This window comes from Narcine bancroftii, chromosome 2 (assembly GCF_036971445.1).
Source record: "Narcine bancroftii isolate sNarBan1 chromosome 2, sNarBan1.hap1, whole genome shotgun sequence".
Taxonomy (NCBI): Eukaryota; Metazoa; Chordata; class Chondrichthyes; order Torpediniformes; family Narcinidae; genus Narcine; species Narcine bancroftii.
Window position 1 is genome coordinate 240,442,853 of NC_091470.1, and position 18,663 is coordinate 240,461,515.

The 18,663-nt window shown below is 39.6% G+C and overlaps 1 protein-coding gene across 12 annotated transcripts in view; it reads left to right on the plus strand.

Annotated features, from left to right (window-relative positions):
• The window catches only part of LOC138755156 (mediator of RNA polymerase II transcription subunit 30-like), a 58,440-nt gene extending 45,086 nt beyond the window's left edge, over positions 1 to 13,354 (plus strand). For 3 of the 12 annotated variants that reach the window (XM_069920560.1, XM_069920562.1, XM_069920564.1), the window contains 3 exons: positions 119 to 229; positions 9,120 to 9,239; positions 12,120 to 13,354. In XM_069920560.1, coding sequence (XP_069776661.1) covers positions 119 to 229; positions 9,120 to 9,239; positions 12,120 to 12,215 — 327 coding nt within the window. In that variant the 3' untranslated portion in view covers positions 12,216 to 13,354. Of the gene's footprint in view, positions 1 to 118; positions 230 to 9,119; positions 9,240 to 10,155; positions 10,347 to 12,119 lie in introns of all 12 variants that reach the window. The other 9 variants (XM_069920565.1, XM_069920570.1, XR_011352067.1 and 6 more) reach the window with 8 other exon arrangements.
• The last annotated feature ends 5,309 nt before the right edge of the window (positions 13,355 to 18,663 follow it).

Here is an 18,663-nt window from a genome sequence, read left to right on the forward strand (position 1 = left end):
TCCAAAAGGCTACATTTGAAGTTAAAACCTGCGATGAGTTAAGTAGCATTCACCAAGCAGAAGGGAATGCAGGGCACTTAAGATTGAATGTGGCTTAATTATTGTTGTTTCTCCTTAGCAACTTATTCCTTATGTAGAAGATGAAATTACAAAGCATGAAGATCATAGCTTGGGAAATCAACTCCACCTAGCAAGTGAAGAGAGGCGGGAAATTGTAGAGGTAAATAAGGTACAGAAACATTTTGTAAACTTTATTAAAGTAGGATTTTAATTTTTTAAATGTTTATAAAAGCATTGTGGGCAAATGGGTTGGAACTTAATTTGTTGTAAAGTTTTATGCTCAACTAGATCAGGAAGTGAATGGTGGGAAAGTGTGCCTGCTGCCTGTGAATCCCCAGAGTTTCCCTGTGAAAGCAAAGCCAGGGATTATTAGAACTTGGCAATGCATTATAACAATCTTACTCAGAAGCATACCATACTGCATCATTGCAGAATTTCTTAGACATGCTCAGCTGTAATTTGAGATCATCTGTCTGATCTAATAGCCAGCAGCAATATAAATAGCAAAGGAAATTTCATCCTGTTAATCTGGGCTGCACTTCAAAAGTAGTGGAAAATGTATATAAACAACTATCACCTGCCTCCTTCTAATTTATGTTGTTAATGTTTATTACTGTGCTTAAAAATGGAAGGTAAATTGTGGTAGATTATGCTTTGTTCAGTGTTTTATGGGGAAAATAAAAAAAACTTCTTTTGATGTATTTTGCATTCTGCTTGTTGAAATCCTTAAAATGGATCTCCCACCATTTCAGCTGTTCTCGTGAATCACTAATGGAAAGCAGCTTTCCATTTTGCAGCTGGTGAGAGTCACAGTTCAAATGGCACATTTGACACATTTGGATAATAAAAGCTATTTTAAAAAAAAAACCACCAATGAATTTTTGAATTTCTCTTCCTGAGGGATTTCCATTATACAAATAAATAGTCAAAGAAGCTCTGTCGTTATTCTTGCATCAGAGTTTGACTTGGAAATGAAGCTTCAAGCTGTGAAATAATACTTTTGCATTTTTTTAGAGGAAAGATCCCCATTAATCTCTTTAGTAGGGGAAGTTCTAAATCCTTTTCAAAAATACAAATTAACCCTAAAAATAGAGTCCTCATTTCTATTACTCCATGAAAATTCAATCAGGTGAAGATAAAGGTAGGGATGTAGATTTTTACATGCTTTTGTTCTAACCTTCTTATCTAATTTTGAAAAAAAATGTTTAACAACATTTATTTTATGGGCATTACTTTTCCACTATTTCTGGCTGAAACTGCCAGAGAGTGTTTTACTTTTCTAGAAAATTTTATTATCTCTGATAGCCACATCATGGAACCGATATCTTCTAGTTTGTTGAAATATGAAGGTAATTAAATCTTACATGAATGAGTAGAATTCATAACATGCAGAATATCACATTTCATCTATCAGTAAAGAAATTTGATTTCAAAATGATAATCACAGCAGAAAGAAAATAACACAATAGTTATTGAAAATATTGATTCTGAATCATGCCAGCTTGATTCAAACAAGGTACCATCAGCTTACCTTTTGGAGATTAAAAGGAAAATGGATTTGAGTACAAAATTAATCTCCCTTCTTTAGCCAAAGTATAATTTATGAAACCTTGTGCAGTCTGTTTATCAGCTCTTAAATTGTTTTAAAATATGCATAAAGTGTTAAGCATCTGATTGTGCCACTGTAATTTATCATATTGACTTAGTTGAATTCAAAAAACTGCAGAACATTCACCAAACCTTGCAAATTATCCTGAAGCAATCATTACCATTTTCTATCTTGAAACTGTTTCCATCACTTTACTGATAATACTGTACTTGTAAGCCAGGCCCTGAAATTTATAATTCCAAAAAAATATTGTGTTCCATTCCATGAATAGAACCATACAACATTACAACACAGAAAAAGACCTCTTCAGCACCTCTAGTCTGTGCCGAACCATTATTTTGCCTAGTCCCACTGACCTGCACCCAGCCCATAGCCCTTCACACTGCTCCCATTCATGCACCTTGTAAATGTTAAAATTGAGCCTACATTCACCACTTCAGCTGGAAGCTTGATTCACACCCCCACCATTCTATGTGTAAAGAAGTCCCCCTCCAAACTTTTTCCTTTTCACTCTTAACCCATGTCCTCTGGTTTGTATCTCATTTATGCTCAGTGGAAAATGCCTGTCTACATTGATTCTGTCTTTCCCCCTCATAATTTTAAATACTTCAATAAAATCTCCCCTCCTTCTCCTACACTCCAGGGAATAAAGTCCTAGCCTGTTTAACCTTTCCCTGTAACTCAGTTCCTGAAGTCCAGGCAACATCCTAGTAAATCTTCTCCACACACTCTCTATCTTATTGATATCGTTCCTGTAATTAAGTGACTAAAACTGAACACAAATACTCCAAATGTGGCCTCACCAATATCTTATACAACTTTTACATGACATTTCCAGCTCCTGTACTCAATACTTTGATTTATGATGGCCAATATGCCAAATATCCTCTTTACAGTAGTTGTTATTTCATGGCTAAATTAGCTTTTCTATCCCTTCCCAAAAGAGAGTTTTAGTGGTGGGCTAAAAAATATCACTTGTATGTTTATAAATGATGATGGTTTCTGCAATATCAAATATTATTAGTTCATGCTCTTCCAGGAAATGTTTAAAAATTTCCAAAATGTATATCAAACAAAATGGTGAGATTTTCAAACTCTGCCTTGAATATGCCAGCATTGAGGTAGCATTGAATGTGTGTGCAGTTCATGTAATGGTCATTGCAACACTATTACAGCACCAGCATCCTGGGTTTGAATCCAGCGCTGTCTGTGAGGAGTTTGTATGTTCTTTCCTGTGTGCTCTTGTTTCCTCCCACCCTCCAGAAATGTACAGGGTTGGTAGATGAATTGGGTGTAATTGGGCAGCCTGGATTTCAATGGCTGGAATTGGCTTTGACCGTGTTATAAATTTTTTTTTAAATGCGGAGACTCCATCATTGATGATCACTCTCAGTTATGATTATAGATCTCTGTACATTAGAGGAATCGAGCTGTCAGAGAATAGGTCAGAAAAGTTGTGTTGATATGAAAGACAAATTACAATTATGTTTAATTCCCTAAAACTCATACCAAAACTAGTCAAAACACCTCCACTGCAGCACTTGATAAAGATAATATATAATTAAGCCAAAAAAAATTGATCCTCCATGATTGTATATCATGATAAGGAATTGGGGCATGAATTCTTAAAGAATTTCATAGGCCAATTGCTGTTTTTAAAAAAAAAAAAATTATTTCTATATATGTTTCGATATAGTAGGATACCAGGCCCTTCCAGCCCATGAGCCTGCTCTTCCCAATTACACCCATATTAATTAATAACCCCATACATCTTTGTAACATTGGAGGAAACTGGAGCATCCAGAGGAAACGTACATGGATGTGGGGACAATTTGAAAGCTCCTTACAGACATTGGCAGATTTGAACCCGAGTCGCTGGTGTTATAAAAGCATTGCACTAACTGCTACACTAACTATGCTACTCTCTAATGCATACATTTGACAGGCCATTCTGTAACCTGTCCATAAATTTCCATCAGACACAATAGTGCTTGGTGATTTTAATGTTTTTCCTTTGACAAACAATTTAAGATAGAAGTGATTGTTATATTCAGACTATTAAAACCCAAATATCAGACTAAAACATAAATAAGGCAAGGAAGGATTAGGTCTTGGGTTTTTCTGAATCTAGATATCAGTATTCTTAATGATAACCTTCATCCATCCTCTTCAAGCTGTAATCACTTGCATATCCCAATAAACTTAAACTTCAAATTCCTTTCTGACTTTTGTTAATTGGTCATGCAAGCTTCCTGAGAATTTCAGATCTTAATACGTTCATGATTCAATCCAGAATGTATTTATTGCAGTCTTGTAAAAGTTTTAAAGCAAAAATTAGTGAGAAGATAGAAGACTGGGACACAATTAAAAGTTTACAGAAGGCAACTAAGAAGTTCATTAGGAAGGAAGATGAACTTTGAAAGGAATGATATAAAAAAAGATACAGATAGCTTTTTTAAGTATATTAAGAAGTGGGGTGGGTGGGAAGAAAAAGGCATGAGTAGACAATGGACCATTAGAAAATGATGATGGAGAAATTGTAGTGGGAGACAAGGAAATGGCCGAGGAACTGAATGAATAGTTTGCATCAGTTGTCACTGTGGAAGACATTAACTGTACACCAGACTTTCAAGGGTGTCAGGGAAGAGAATTGAGTCCCAGCACAATTACCAGAGAGAAGATGGATGGTCTAAAGGTAGATAAATTTCTCAGACTAGATGGAATCCACCCTGAAAGAAGTAGCTATCAAGATTGTGGAAGCATTATAATCTTCCAAGAATCAATAGATTCTGGCATGGTTCTAAAGGACTGGAATTTGCAAAGGTCACTCAACTATTTAAAAAGGGAGGGAGGGAGGCAGCAGAAAGAAAATTGTGGACTTGTTAGCCTAACATCGCTCGGTGGGAAGTTGGAGTCGATTGACAAGGAAGAGGTTACGGAATACCTGGAGGTGCATGACAAGATGAGGCTAAAGTAAGCATGGTTTCCTCAAAGGAAAATCTTGCCTGACAAACCTGTTGCAGTTTTTTTTTTAGGAAACCACAAGCAGGCTGGATAATGCAGTGGACATTATATATTTGGACTTTCAAAAGACCTTTGACAAAGTACTACACATGAGGTTGCTTAACAAGATGAGAGCCCACAGAATTACAGGAAAGTTACCAGTATGGGTAGAGCATTGGTGATCAGCAGGAAACCGAGTGGGAATAAAGGGATCCTATTCCGTTTTACCTGCTGATTACTAGTGATGTTCCGCAGGGGGCAGTGTTGGGGTGACTTCTTTTTTGCGTTGTATGTTAATGATTTGGAATGCAGAATAAATGACCTTGTGACTAAGTTTGCTGATAATAGAAAAATAGGTGGGGCAGGTAGTGATGCTGTTAACCATATTTGGGTCTAAACAGCAGTCAGAGATGGAAGGCTATTGACTTGCTTTATGTAGTTTCCAATTTCCTAAACAGTAGGAGTTTGCTTTCAGCTGGTGAGAGCTATCTCAGCCAGGACCATGGATAAAGGATCAAATGCTTTGAATGGAATCCTTTAATTAATTGTATCTTTCATTTTGCCAACTCTGAGTATGGAATTTCTGTTTTTTTTTCCAGAAACATGTATACATGCTAATTGAGATTTAAATTCTCACTTTAACATTGTGAAACTGAAAAATGTCATCACTCCAAGAATGCAAATTTTGTGGGAATCTAACCATATATTTTGGGATGACTCATCACAGATGCATTGTATACATCACAAATTTTATGTGCACACCTACACAGATAACAAACTTCTGTTCCTGCTTTGTGACACCTTGATAGTATCAATTATCCTGTACCTAACCGTATGGATTGAAAGTTTTGTACAGGGCAGCTAATTTGTGGTTGGAAAACATTTTATTGAGGAACTGGCTATTTTGGGTCTCAGTGTAATGAGAAAAAAGTTAATTAATAAGCAGGAAATTAAGGGATCTTTTAGAAAAAAGATGTACTGGCTTTGAGGAAGTTCATGAGGTTTATTCCAGAAATGAAGGAGAGATTGAGTCACCTGGGAATGTACTTGCTGGAATTCAGAAGAATGAGAGGGGATTTTATAGAAATGCACAAAATTATGAAAGGGGTAGATAGAGGCTAGAAAGTTGCTTTCCCTGGTAGGCGAGACTGGGGATATTCTCAACATTCAAGGGAGCAGAATTAAGATGGAGATGAGGAGGAACTACTTTTCCCAGAAAATGGTGAATCTGTGTAATTCTCTGCCCAGGCTAACTCATTGAATCGGGGGATTAGGGGAGTGGGGAAAAGATAGGTAGGTGGGTAGAGCTGAGTCCATGCCCAGATCAACCATGATCTTATTAAATGGTGGAATAGACTTGATGGGCCAAATGGTACCCTCCTGCTCCTATTTCTTGTGTTCTTAGGACCTCTGAACAAAATGTAATATTGCATATATAAATAGGCCCACGCTGACCAAAATGTCCCACCCACAGTAGTCTCACTGGCCTATGTTAGGCATATCCCTCTAAACCCATCTTATCCATGTATCTGTCCAATTTTTTTTCCTAAACATTGCAATTGTACAATTGTCTCAACAATCTCCTTTATCAGCCCCGTTTCATACACTCACCATGCTGTGTTTTTGTTTAAATAAATAGTTAAATTTCTTCCTCCCCCCCCCCCCCCCCCCCCCCCCACCCCAACTTAAACCTAGATCCTCTGTTTTTCAATTCCCCTATTCTTGGCAAAAGTCTCTCTGCATTATTCTGATCTATCCCTCTCATAATTTTGCATACCTATTTGAGATATTTCCTCAACCTTCTGTGCTCCAAAGCCCTAGCCTGCTCTACCTGTTTCTGTAGCTCAAGCCCTGAGTCCTGGCAACATCCTTGTAAATCTTCTCTACACCCTCTCCAGCTTGATGATATATTTCCTGCAGCACAGTGACCAAAACTGAATACAATACTTCAAATAGGGCCTCACCAATACCATGTACATCTACAATATGGCCTCTCTTTTTTTTACACTGACTGATGAAGGCCATTATGCCAGAAGGCTTCTTCACTACCCTTTCTACCACTTTCAAATGACTATGAGCCTGTACTCCTAGATCCCTCTTCACTTCAACACTCCCTAGATCCCTACCATTCAATGTGCATGTCCTATCCATGTTAGACTCCCAAAATGCAACACCTCATATTTCTTTGTATTAAATTCCATTAACCGATCCTCTGCCCATCTGCTCAACCAATCTAGATCCCTCTTCACTTCAACACTCCCTAGATCCCTACCATTCAATGTGCATGTCCTATCCATGTTAGACTCCCAAAATGCAACACCTCATATTTCTTTGTATTAAATTCCATTAACCGATCCTCTGCCCATCTGCTCAACCAATCAAGATCCTGCTGCAACCTTTGGCAGCCGTCTTCACTACCTACAATTCCAGACTGGTTAATCATCCCATGTACGTTTTCATCTAAATCATTGATATGGATTACAAACGGCAATGAGCCCAGCACTGAACCCTGTGGCACACCACTAGTCATAGGCCTCCAGTCAGAAAAAACACTTTCCATCATTCTGCATGTCGGCACCTCTACTTTGTCAGGAGTTTGCGGAGATTTGGTATGACATTGAAAACCTTGGCAAACTTTTATAGATGTGTAGTAGATAGTGTGCTGATTAGCTGTTTCACGGTCTTGTACCACAGGCCGGAGAGATGAGTCTACACCTTCATGTGCCTCAGGGACCTTCAGTATTTCCTCAATTGTAATACTGACTGTTTTCAAGACACCATTGCCATTGACGGTCCAAAGTTCCCCAGTCCTCGTGTCTTTCTCCACAGTAAAAATGGACAAGTACTTGTTGAGGACCTTCTCCATCTCCTGAGGCTCATCACAGAATTGACCACATTAATTCCTGAAGGGTCCCATTTTTTTTTCTCTGGTTTTGTTTTTATTTCTTTGGTCATCCAACTCCAGGAAAGATGTCAATAAAATTGAAAGAGTGCACAGAAGATTTATTAGGAAGTTGCTGGGACTCAAGGAACTGAGTTATAGGGAAAGGTTAAACAGGTTAACACTTTATTCCCTGGAGCGTAGAAGAATAAGGGGAGATTTGGTAGAGGTATCAAAGTTGATGGGTATAGCTAGAGAAAATGCAAGAAGGTTTTTTTCCCTGAGGTTAGGTGAAATACAAACTAGTTGACATGGGTTATGGGTGAAAGGGGAGAAGTTTATGGTGGACATTTGGGGGAATTTCTTCAGACAAGGTAGTGAGAGTATGGAATGAGCTGCCAGATGAAGTGATGAATGCAGGCTCATTTCTAACATTTAATAAGAATTTGGCCAGATGCATAGATGGGAGAGGTATGGAGGGCTATGGACTGGGTGTAGGTCAGTGGGACTAAGCAAAAAAAAAAATGGTTTGGCACAGACTACAAGGGTCGAAGAGTCATGTTTCTATGCTGTGATGTTCTATGGTTCTATCCTTTGTCCCTTTATGAGCACAAAGTATCTTGGAATTATCCTTAACGTTATAAGCCAGAGCTATCTCCTGATTTCCTTTTGGGTTCCTCCTCAGTTTCTGAAACTCCTCGAGGTATACACTTGATCACAACTGTTTGTACCTGCCCCACACCTCCTTTTTGCTCTTGATCTGAGCCTGAATTTCCCTTGTCATCCAAGCTTCCTTGTGCTTGCATGTCTAGACCTTCTTTCTAACATGAACGTTTATGCCATGGACTCATATCAACACACTTTTAGAAACATCCCATTTTCCTAATGTTCCTCTTCCTTCAAACAAACTTGAGTTTGTTCTTGCCTCATACCTTTGAAGTTGACATTGCCTCAGCTCGAAATTTTAACTTGTGGCCCCATGCTGTTTCTCCATATCTATACCAAAAGGCTTGCAGACTTTGGCTGAGAACAGGATTAGGCTTGTATGTGATGATTGCTGATGTGATCTGCCCGCCTGCATTCACTGCCAAGATGAACATTTTCACAAGGGTTACAAATTTGGAAGGGCAGTGGTACACGCAGATTCCTTGTATTTCACTACTCATGTTAACGAGTAATTGAATACACAATTGTATCATAAAATAGTCTGTATTTTAGGAAGAAATTATAGCACCCCCAACTCCTCATAGCTTGGTTCTTTCAGCATTATGTCAGAATAGCCTCAGGCAAAGGGAAGAAGTGACAATAGAGTGAAGCTTGGGAAGGGGATCAATGCATGTTTTTTTTTAATGTCTGTCTTTAAAAGGTTCAACTCGCTTGCCCACACTACATCAATATATTTATTGTAGAGCTACTAAGCCCCACTTTCTGGTCTCCCTGGAGGCTACAGGATTGTCTGTCACCCTTAAAGAACCAGGAAGGGGGGTGGGGGGCAAATTTCACCTCTGGCCTATCATCTACCTTGTGAGGGTAATGAAGAATTTCTGATTGTCCTGCCTTAATCAGGAAATTCCCCAAAACAGCAGATTCCTTACTGGAGTAACTGGAATTCCATCAGTCTCAAGAAAGTTGCAGCTGGTGATGTATGAGGGGCCCTTGAGAAGTTTCAGCAAAACAGATAGTGGGGTAAGTTGGAAAGGATTCTAACTTTAGGCTCCATCCCTTGAATTGATGTAAAAAAATGTGTTGCATCCAAGCCTGACCTTTATTCCATCATAAGGATTCCAGCACTATGTGGGATTTATTTTGCAAAATGTGAATACATTTAAATTATAGTCCCCACATTTCTTTTGCTATTTCCAGGCAGGTGAAACTTGAATGGCCTGAGATGGTTTGGGCATTCTACTTTCACTACAGTGCCCTCCATAATGTTTGGGACAAAGACACTTTTTCCCTTTATTTGCTCCTGTGCTCCACAGTTTTAAATTTGTAATCAAACAATTTACATGTAATCAAAGTGCACATTCCATATTTTATTCAAGGTGATTTATATACATTTTGGTTTAACCATGTAAAATTTATAGCACACTATATACATAGTCCCCTCATTTCAGGGCACCGTAATGTTTGGGACATTTGGCTTCACAAAGGTTTGTGAGTACTCGGGTATGTTTAATTGCTTCATTGGTGCAGGTATAAGAGAGCTAGGCTTACCTCTAAGCTTTTGATCACCTTTGGAGTCTGTTCTTGTTATTTTTCAACATGAAGACTAGAGTTGTGCCAATAAAAATTAAAGAAGCCATTATGAGGCTGAAAAACAAGAATAAAACAGTAAGGGACATTGCCCAAACCTTAGGATGTGGTGGCTCACCTAAACGTGTGTCGAACCGACTCAAAATGTTGTGAATGTGCCACAGGTGTCAGCGTTGAGGGGACGCTGACTGCGGGCAAACAGCAGGCCAGAAAAATGACGTCTCCTGCCTCGTGGTCTGTGAGGTTTCGTGGGAGTGTTGTTTAAAAATGCATGTGTGAAAAACCAGTAAAAGGTTTCCAACTGGATGCCATTTGAGTCAAACTACTTCTTTCTCTCATCTCGACACAGTGCGACTACAAGAATTACCAAACTCACAGTTTGGAAGATCATTAAAAAATAAGACTGTACTGATGTGCTCAGTATTTGCAAAGGGACTGATATTCCAAGGAAGACCTCCAATGCTGAAGACAAGAGTTCTCATCATAATGAAGAAAAATTCTCAAATGTATTTCTGACAGATCAGAAACACTCTTCAGGAGGTAGGTGTGGATATGCCCAATGACTACTGTTCGCAGGAGATTTAATAGAAATAAACACAGAGGCTGCGCTGCAAGATGCAAAACACTAGTTACCCTCAGAAACAGGATGGTCAGATACAATTTGCCGAGAAGTATTTAAAAGAGCCTGCAGATTTCTGGAAAAAAGTCTTATGGATGGAGGAGACCAAGATTAACATGTATTAGATGATGGCAAGAGCAAAGTTTGGAGCTGTCTGTATTTCTGTTCATGAACAGTGTTTCTGATCTGTCAGACATACTTTTCTTCATTATGATGAGAATTCTTCTGTCACCAGCAGTGGAGGTCTTCCTTGGAATATCACTCCCTTTGTGATTATTGAGCTCACCAATACACTTTCTTCTTAATGATGTTCCAAACTGTTGATTTTCAAGATAACAAAGAAATTTTGATAATTCTAAGGTTTGGGAAATATCTCTTACTATCTTATTCTTGTTTTTCAGCCTCTTAATGGCTTCTTTAACTTTCATTGGCATAAACCTAGTCCTCATGTGGAAAGTTGGCACCTACATACTCCAATGGTGATGAAAAGCTCATTTATATCTGCACCAACGAAGGAATTAAAAGTACCTGAGTACTCACAAACACCTGTAAAGCCAAATGTCCCAAACATTATGGTGCCCGGAAATTAGGGGACTATGTTTAAAAAGTGCTGTAATTTGTACATGGTCAAACCAAAATGGGTATAAATAACCTTGAATAAAATCTGGAATATGCACTTTAATCACATATGAATTGTTTGATTACAAATTTTTTTTGCGTAAAGTGTTTTTTCAGTCACTTTGGCACAGATTTTTCAGGGTGATTTTAAAATAAACAAACATTCAGATAGCTGTAAGTGGGGGGGAGAAATAAAACCTCAATAATGTTATCAAGCCACCTCGTCTTCAACAATTTTGTTTCTAAGCTCCAGCTTCCAAACTTAAAATCTTACTGTGACCATTTCTCTCTTCAGGAAAGATCCTATGTTTGATTTGATATCCAATGTATCTGAATAGCAATATTCTAATTGAGGGGAGGGGGGAGGGAAATCCCAAGAAGAGTATTGTGTGGGAAACTATTTCCCAATGATCATTTCTTTTAGTGGGGGGGGGGAAATGTTTTGCATTAGTTTGTTTTTCTCCTTGTGAATAATTAGGCATTCCTGTGAAACAGTGGCACATAAAGTGAAAGTGGTGATGTTAGTTGTTGAGATGCAAAGAAACAAACTGCTAGAGGAACTCTGTACTGATGCTTGGTCTTGACCCAAAACATTTATGGTTTTTAGACTGCAATGTTGGGGAAATCACGGAAAAGAATTACTGCCTGTATGGTTGTTCACACTGGGCACCTTTTTAGTCTGCAAGTACCTGAGTGCAACAGTCCTAGTGGACAGACGTGCAGTAGAGTGAATGACCGACAACAAATTTTTTCACTACGATTTACACTGCAGGCTTCCTCCAAAACGTTGTCGGGGTCCTGCAGGATAAATCACGGGGCAGGAATTGACACAAAATTCCCGCACGTTCCTTTTTAGACTGCCCATGTAGCGGCAAAATTCCTTGCTTGTGCCATTACATCCTTGCAGTCTCAAACCCATAATTGACTGTCTATTTCTCTCCACAGATGCACCCTGACCCATTAAGTTCCTCCAGCAGTTTTCTTTTGTTCTAGATTCCTGTATCTTCATTCTCTTATTTCCCTATCGCTGATTGAGGTGTCACCTCCCTAAATGTTTTCCATCTTCTTCTTTGCAGAAACTTAAACAGAAAAACCAGCAACTGAAACAAATAATGGATCAACTACGGAATCTGATTTGGGACATTAATGCAATGATGGCAATGAGAAACTGAATCACCGATTTCTGTTGGTATTTTGATTGAATGTATGTGCTTATGGTGATAATCAGGGCCAGCACCTGCTAACTAAGGATGCTGGCTGAAGTACTATTTTAAAAATGAATCCAAAAGAGGTGTGCACAGGGAAAATTATCCAGGGCTGAATGTCACTTTGTGAACAGTATATTAATTTGAGAAACCTATTTAATGTATTTGTGCAGCAATGACCAGGTTGACATGGTAGAGGGTCTAAACACTAATCCTGAAGAGAAGCAGCTCCACTGTTTATAAGAAGAATTTCAGCTAAGTAGCAGCTCTATTTCTGTCCCCATTTCTGTACAGCACACCTGCCTGCTACACGATTAGTGTGCTTTCCTTTCTGTCTTCAATCAGGTTGTGCTTATTTTTCTTTTGAGAATTTGTGGTACATTGGCAGTTGAGCCTTTTGTTTCTTGATATCTCAATGTTTGAAGCTGCAATGTCCACTGCTACTGTCTTTGAAACTGGACATGCTCCACAAACTCAAAATGATTTTGGACATAACCCTAATCAACCAAATATAGATTTCTATATTATGATCTGCAAGACACTATTCTAATCCATTTACTTTGCTTGATCCTGATCAATTGAACCATATTGTTCCAGTTCATTCTGCATGTTGTTTAGAAATCCTAACATTTAGGGAGCTTTTTGGAAAATTAGTTGCTTGTTGCCACTAAGCTGCAAAGCTTTATTTTGATAATTCAATATTTTAAAGTTAATTTGTTCCAGGGTACTATAAAAATATTTTAGATAATTTAAGACCAATTTTATAAAATAATCGTAAATGTTTTTATAAAAGTGAACAACTTTAAACAGCTGCTTTGCAAGTTTATAGAAAATGATTCTTATCCTAAAACTTAGTTACCTTAGGAACAAGGCAACGGATCGTCTACATCATGGACCTCAAGAACAAGATCAAGTGGCTTACAATGACTTGAAAATGGAGCCATGAAAGAAGTTATTTTATAATATATAGTTGTAATTTTATCCAGGGTCTAAGATTTTGGAAGGAGGTTTAATGCTTACCAATGCTGACATTCCATGTCAGGAATATAATCTGATAAAACCATTAATGAGTTTATCAAGATAAAACTTCCATTTTCTTATTGAAAGTTTCAGTCTCCGTCTGGTATTTCTTGTGCGTCACTTTGTCCTTAATTGTTTGACTTTAAAACTGCAAAGTGTAACTCTGCAGCTTGCCATATTTGAATTCTATAAGTGCTGAATTGATTCTGCAACAGTGCCAAATACTGGAGAATTGCTGCCAGAAAATTCCAACTAGGTATGGGCATTTGCTCCTTCCTCTTCCACCTCCACCTCCTTGCTCTTTAAGCAACACGTGTACCCTTTATTCTCTCATTAATGCAGTACTTTTAAGAGAAATGGCCCAGCTACACACTCCATATCTCAGAGCAAGCAGTTCAATCAGGTACCTTGAAAATTCAGCAATATTGACTTTGTCTAAAAATAAATAAGTTTGGAGCTCAGCATTCCAGGTGCATCTCTTCAACATTGAACATACATGAATTGGTATTAAAGGATTGCCTGTTGCTATCTTCAAATTGTTACAATAATTCAACAAGCATTTAATGCTTTCTAGGTGAGAAAACTGCCAAAAACTAGGAGTACCAGATGCTAGAAAGCTTATTTCCGATGGTTTTAATTTAGCGATGTGGTATCACCACTGCAATAATCATTTCGCACTATGGGTTAATTGTTTGACATGGTAAATGGTAGAAGACTGAGATGTGTTGTAGAATAGAGGGACCTAGTCTTGCAGGTATGTCGTTCCTGACACAGGTAGGCAGGGTGGTGAAGAGGGCGTTTTGATCAGGCCATTGAATACACCTGTACAAGATGTTGGTGAGACCACACTTGGAGTATTGTGTGCAGTTAAGCTCACCTTGCTATAAGAAGGATAACGTTAAACTAAAGAAAGCAAAAACAATTCATGAAGATGTTTCTGGACTGGAGGGCTTGAGTTGTAAGGAAAAGCTAAATAGACTTGGACTTTGTCCCTGGAGTGGAGGAGGCTGAGGGTGATCTTGTAGAAGTATAAAAATCATGAAGAACATGGAGAAGGTGAAAAGATTTAAGAGTCCCAAAGGGCAACTTTTTCCACACGGGGTACCAAGTACATGGAACAAGTTGGCAGGCAAGGTGGTAGAGGTGGAGACAGTACCCATATTTTTTAAAAAATTAATTTAAACAGGTGAATGGATAGGAATGGGTTAAAGGGGTGTGGGTCATACACAAACAAATGGGATCATGCCTGGGCAGGAAAATAAGAAATCTGCAGATGCTGTAAAACTGCAGTAACTTGGCCAATATGGAAGAGTTGGGCTGAAGAGCGTGTGTGTGTGTGTGTGTGTGTGTGTGTGTGTGTGTGTGTGTGTGTGTGTGTGTGTGTGTGTGTGTGTGTGTGTGTGTGTGTGTGTGTGTGTGTGTGTGTGTGTGTGTCTGTTGCAGCATGCCTGGTGGGATTGGCTATCCTCCTGTTACCTTTGGACAGTTTCCATTTGTCAGCCCCTGCTGATGGATCATGTCCCCATCTGCACCAGGACCACCAGCAAAGTATCATGACCTTCTAGATATTAACCAAGATTTTCTGTCCCAGCATGTCAGAGGGAACCAAGGGGCCGGTACATTGCCATAGCATGAGAAAGGCAAAGGACTGGGATTAAATCCCATTCCTTCAACCTCCTGTAGAATTTGATTCTCTTCAAGGCTGGGAAGTAATAACCTATGCTCTTTAAAAGTCTGGTTTCATGCCCAAACTCAAGTGAAATGAAATGCTGAGTGAAAATCGCCAGAATAAAGCACTTGACAAACAAATGAAGAGCTGTGACAATTGGAATATGGCTGTACTTCAAGGGCCAAACTGTTTACATAAGACATTTCATATCACTACCACAGATGGCTCAGGCAGTTTCAACAAATAAATGAAATGAAGAGATAAAGCAAGTAGCCAAGAAGTCTTGTGCACCACCATTGTAAACTTGTTTCACCACCTAATATGTATTTCAGATTGTGATTTACAAGTATATGACAGAACTTTGCTACAGATTGTGTAATTCAGGCTGAAATCCTCTTTGCTCAGGCCAGGATAAGAGGGTAGGGGAAGTATGATACCAATGGGAAAGCTGCAACGGATGGTAAGGAGTTTTGTTTTAAGGTGTTATGGAGTCATGAGGTCACTGCAATCATTGTAAGGATATCTGGTCAACCCCAACCCATTTTAGGAAACGAGCAGAAGAGACACCAGCCCCACATGTTGCCAATCTACAGTCTCATCCAGATCTCGTAATACCCAGGTTACTACAGACTCTGATCTCTGGCCACTTCCCAGCTCTCCTGATTTTTATCTCTGCCCTAGCACCACTCTATCTTCACCATCTCTTACAGATATTCTGACAGCAAATCTTCTTCCACACATCCTGATCTTCAGCCTATCCTTCCACTGCCCTTCCAATCTCCAGTCTGAATCCAGACCTTCCAATTGATATGAAAGGTACTGTGATCAAAACAGGAACGCCAGCACTGGAGAATGACAGGGAATCTTTGCAGGATGCAGGGTGCAAGGTGTAGTTGAGATGGTTGCAGGAATCTGTGAATATTTGTAACTGGCCTTTCCCCTGAGATGGAAGAAGAGAGAAATCAGGAAAGGGAAACCATACCAGAGTTGGACTCTGAAAGTGAGAGCAGGAAGGTTGACGACAAAAGTACTAAAACCTCTGTGTTCTGTATGAGAGCAGGAGGTGCTATCGTTACCAAGATAAAGAAAGCTGACTGAACCTGTACTAAGGGCTGCTTCAGGCACACAGCTTGGACACATGGGGTTCACAGAGACTTCACAGTCAAGTTAGAGATGGAGTCAGAGGTGGGGTGAGTGATTGGTGAGTACCAATGACTTGGACAGTTTAAAAGGGGTACGCGGTGCGACTCGGGCCTTTTCATTTCATTCGCAGTCAAATCGGAGTGAAGGGTGAGTACCATTGATTTGGACAGTTTAAAAAGGGTGCAGAGAGCAAGAGCAAGAGTTAAGCCAATTAAGAGTTGATTTGTGGGAGTGACTAATTGGGTAATTGAGTTAATTAGCAGGGACCAATAAAAGAAGGGGTAGCTAAAGGAGCGGCCCAGTGAAGCTTTGAGGTTTTTGCCAGCAGAGGCTGAGAAGGAGCTAGCTTGCTTGCTGCAAGAAAGGTAAGGCCATGTGAGGTAGTTTAATTCTTTAATTAAAGTTAGATAATGAAGTCAGCTAGGGCATTCAGCTGCAGCTCCTTACAACCTGAGTTAGGGAACTGGAGCAGGAGTTGGATGAATTGTGCATCTTGAAGGAGGCAGAGGTAGTGGCAGACAGGAGTGTCAGGGAGGCAGTCACCCCTATAACTCAGGAGGCAGGTAGCTGGGTGACTATCGGGAGAGGGAAGGGGAAGGTGCAGAGTACCCCTGTTCCCATCACCAACAGATATACCATTTTGGATACTGTGATGGAGACCAACAAGTGACAAGTCAAAATGGTCACGTCTGGTGCAGAGGCTGCCCCCCACCCACGGCTCAGAAGGGAAGGTGGGAGAAGCGGAGAGTGATAGTGATTCGGGACTTGTTGGTTAGACAAGTGGATAGGAGGTTTGCTGGGTGAGATTGAGGCTCCTGGCTGATTTGTTGCCTCCCAGATGCTAGGGTCAGGGATGTCTCTGATAGAGTACACAGCATTCTGGAGGGGGAAGGTGAGGAGCTAGATATCATGATCCAGATGGGGGATCAATGATATAGATAGAAGTGGGGATGAGGTCCTGAAGAAGGAGTTGGGGAAGAAGTTAAAAAGCAGGACCTCAAGGGTGGTAAACTCAGGATTGCTGCCACACATTAGAAAGGGTAGGAATAGAAAGATGTGGTGGATGAATGCTTGGCTAAAGAGTTGGAGCAATGGTTCTGATTTGTGGATCATTGGGAACTCTTCTCAGGCAGGTCTGACCTCTACAAAAAGGACGGGCTGGACCTGAACTGGAGGGGAACTAATATCCTGGGAGGCAGATGTTGGGGAGGGTTTAAACTAGTTTGGCGGGGGTGGGGGGGGGGGAGAAGAGAGGGTGGAAATCAGAATGAGAGTATAGAGATTAGGGTAGAAGGACATTGAAGGGAGATAGGAATCAGATTGTTAAAATTAATGAAGGAGAGGGGGTATTAAAAGTAGATGGTAATTAAAGCAGTGAATGTGGGGGACATTCTCTCAAGTGTATATATTTCAATGCAAGGAGCATGGTAAATAAGGTGGATGAGTTTAGAGCATGGATTGACACATGGAAATATGATATTGTAGCCATCAGTGAAACTTGGTTGCAGGAGGGGCATGATTGGCAGCTAAATGTTCCAGGATTCTGATGCATGATAGAACAGGGGGGGGAAAATAAAAGGTGAAGGAGTCCCATTGCTTGTTAGAGAAAATATTAAAACGGTGCAATGGCAGAATAGATTGGTGGGTTCATCCAGTGAGGCTATTTGGGTGGAAGTGTGGAATGAGAAAGGCATGAAAACACTAATGGGAGTGTATTATATTCCTCTAATGGACAGGAAATTAGAGGAGCAAATTTGTAGGGAGATAACGTATATATGTAGTAAATATAAGGTGGTGACTGTAGGAGATTTTAACTTTCCACACAGTGGCTGGAATACCTATACTTTAAAAGGGCAGAATGGGTTGGAGTTGAATGTGTTCAGGAAAGTTTTCTAAATCAATACATAGAAGAACTGATAAGAGAGGGGGAAGTTTTGGATCTCCTAAGAGGGAATGGGGTAGGTCAGGTGACAGAGGCTTTTGATGGGGAACACTTTGGGTCTGGTGATCATAATACCATTAGTTTTAGGTTAATAATGGAAAAGGATAGGGCTGGGCCTCAGGTTGAGATTCTTGATTGGAACAAGGCTAATTTCAAGTCAATATGAAAGGATTTAGAAGGTGTGGATTGGGATAATTTATTTTCTGGGAAGGATGCAACAGATAAATGGAGGATATTCAAAGAGGAAATGTTGAGAATACAGAGTCGATCTGACCCTGTGATGATTAAAGGAAAGGTTAGAAAGTATGTGGAGTTTTGATTTTCAAGGGATATTGGGAATTTGGTTTGGAGGAAGAGGGATGTGTACAACAGGTATAGGAAGCAGGGAATAAATGAGGTGTTTGAGGAATATAAAGAGTGCAAAAAGAAATTGGGAAGGCTAAAAGGAGATATGAGGCTGCTTTAGCAGATAAGGTAAAAAAAAAATAAATCCAAAGGGTTTCTACAGGTACATTAAAAGTAAAAGAATATTGAGGGATAAAATTGGGCTTCTTGAAGGGTAGGCTATGAGAGGAGTCAGAAGAGATGGGGGAAATTTTAAATGATTTTTATCTTTAGTATTCACTAAGGAAAGGAATATT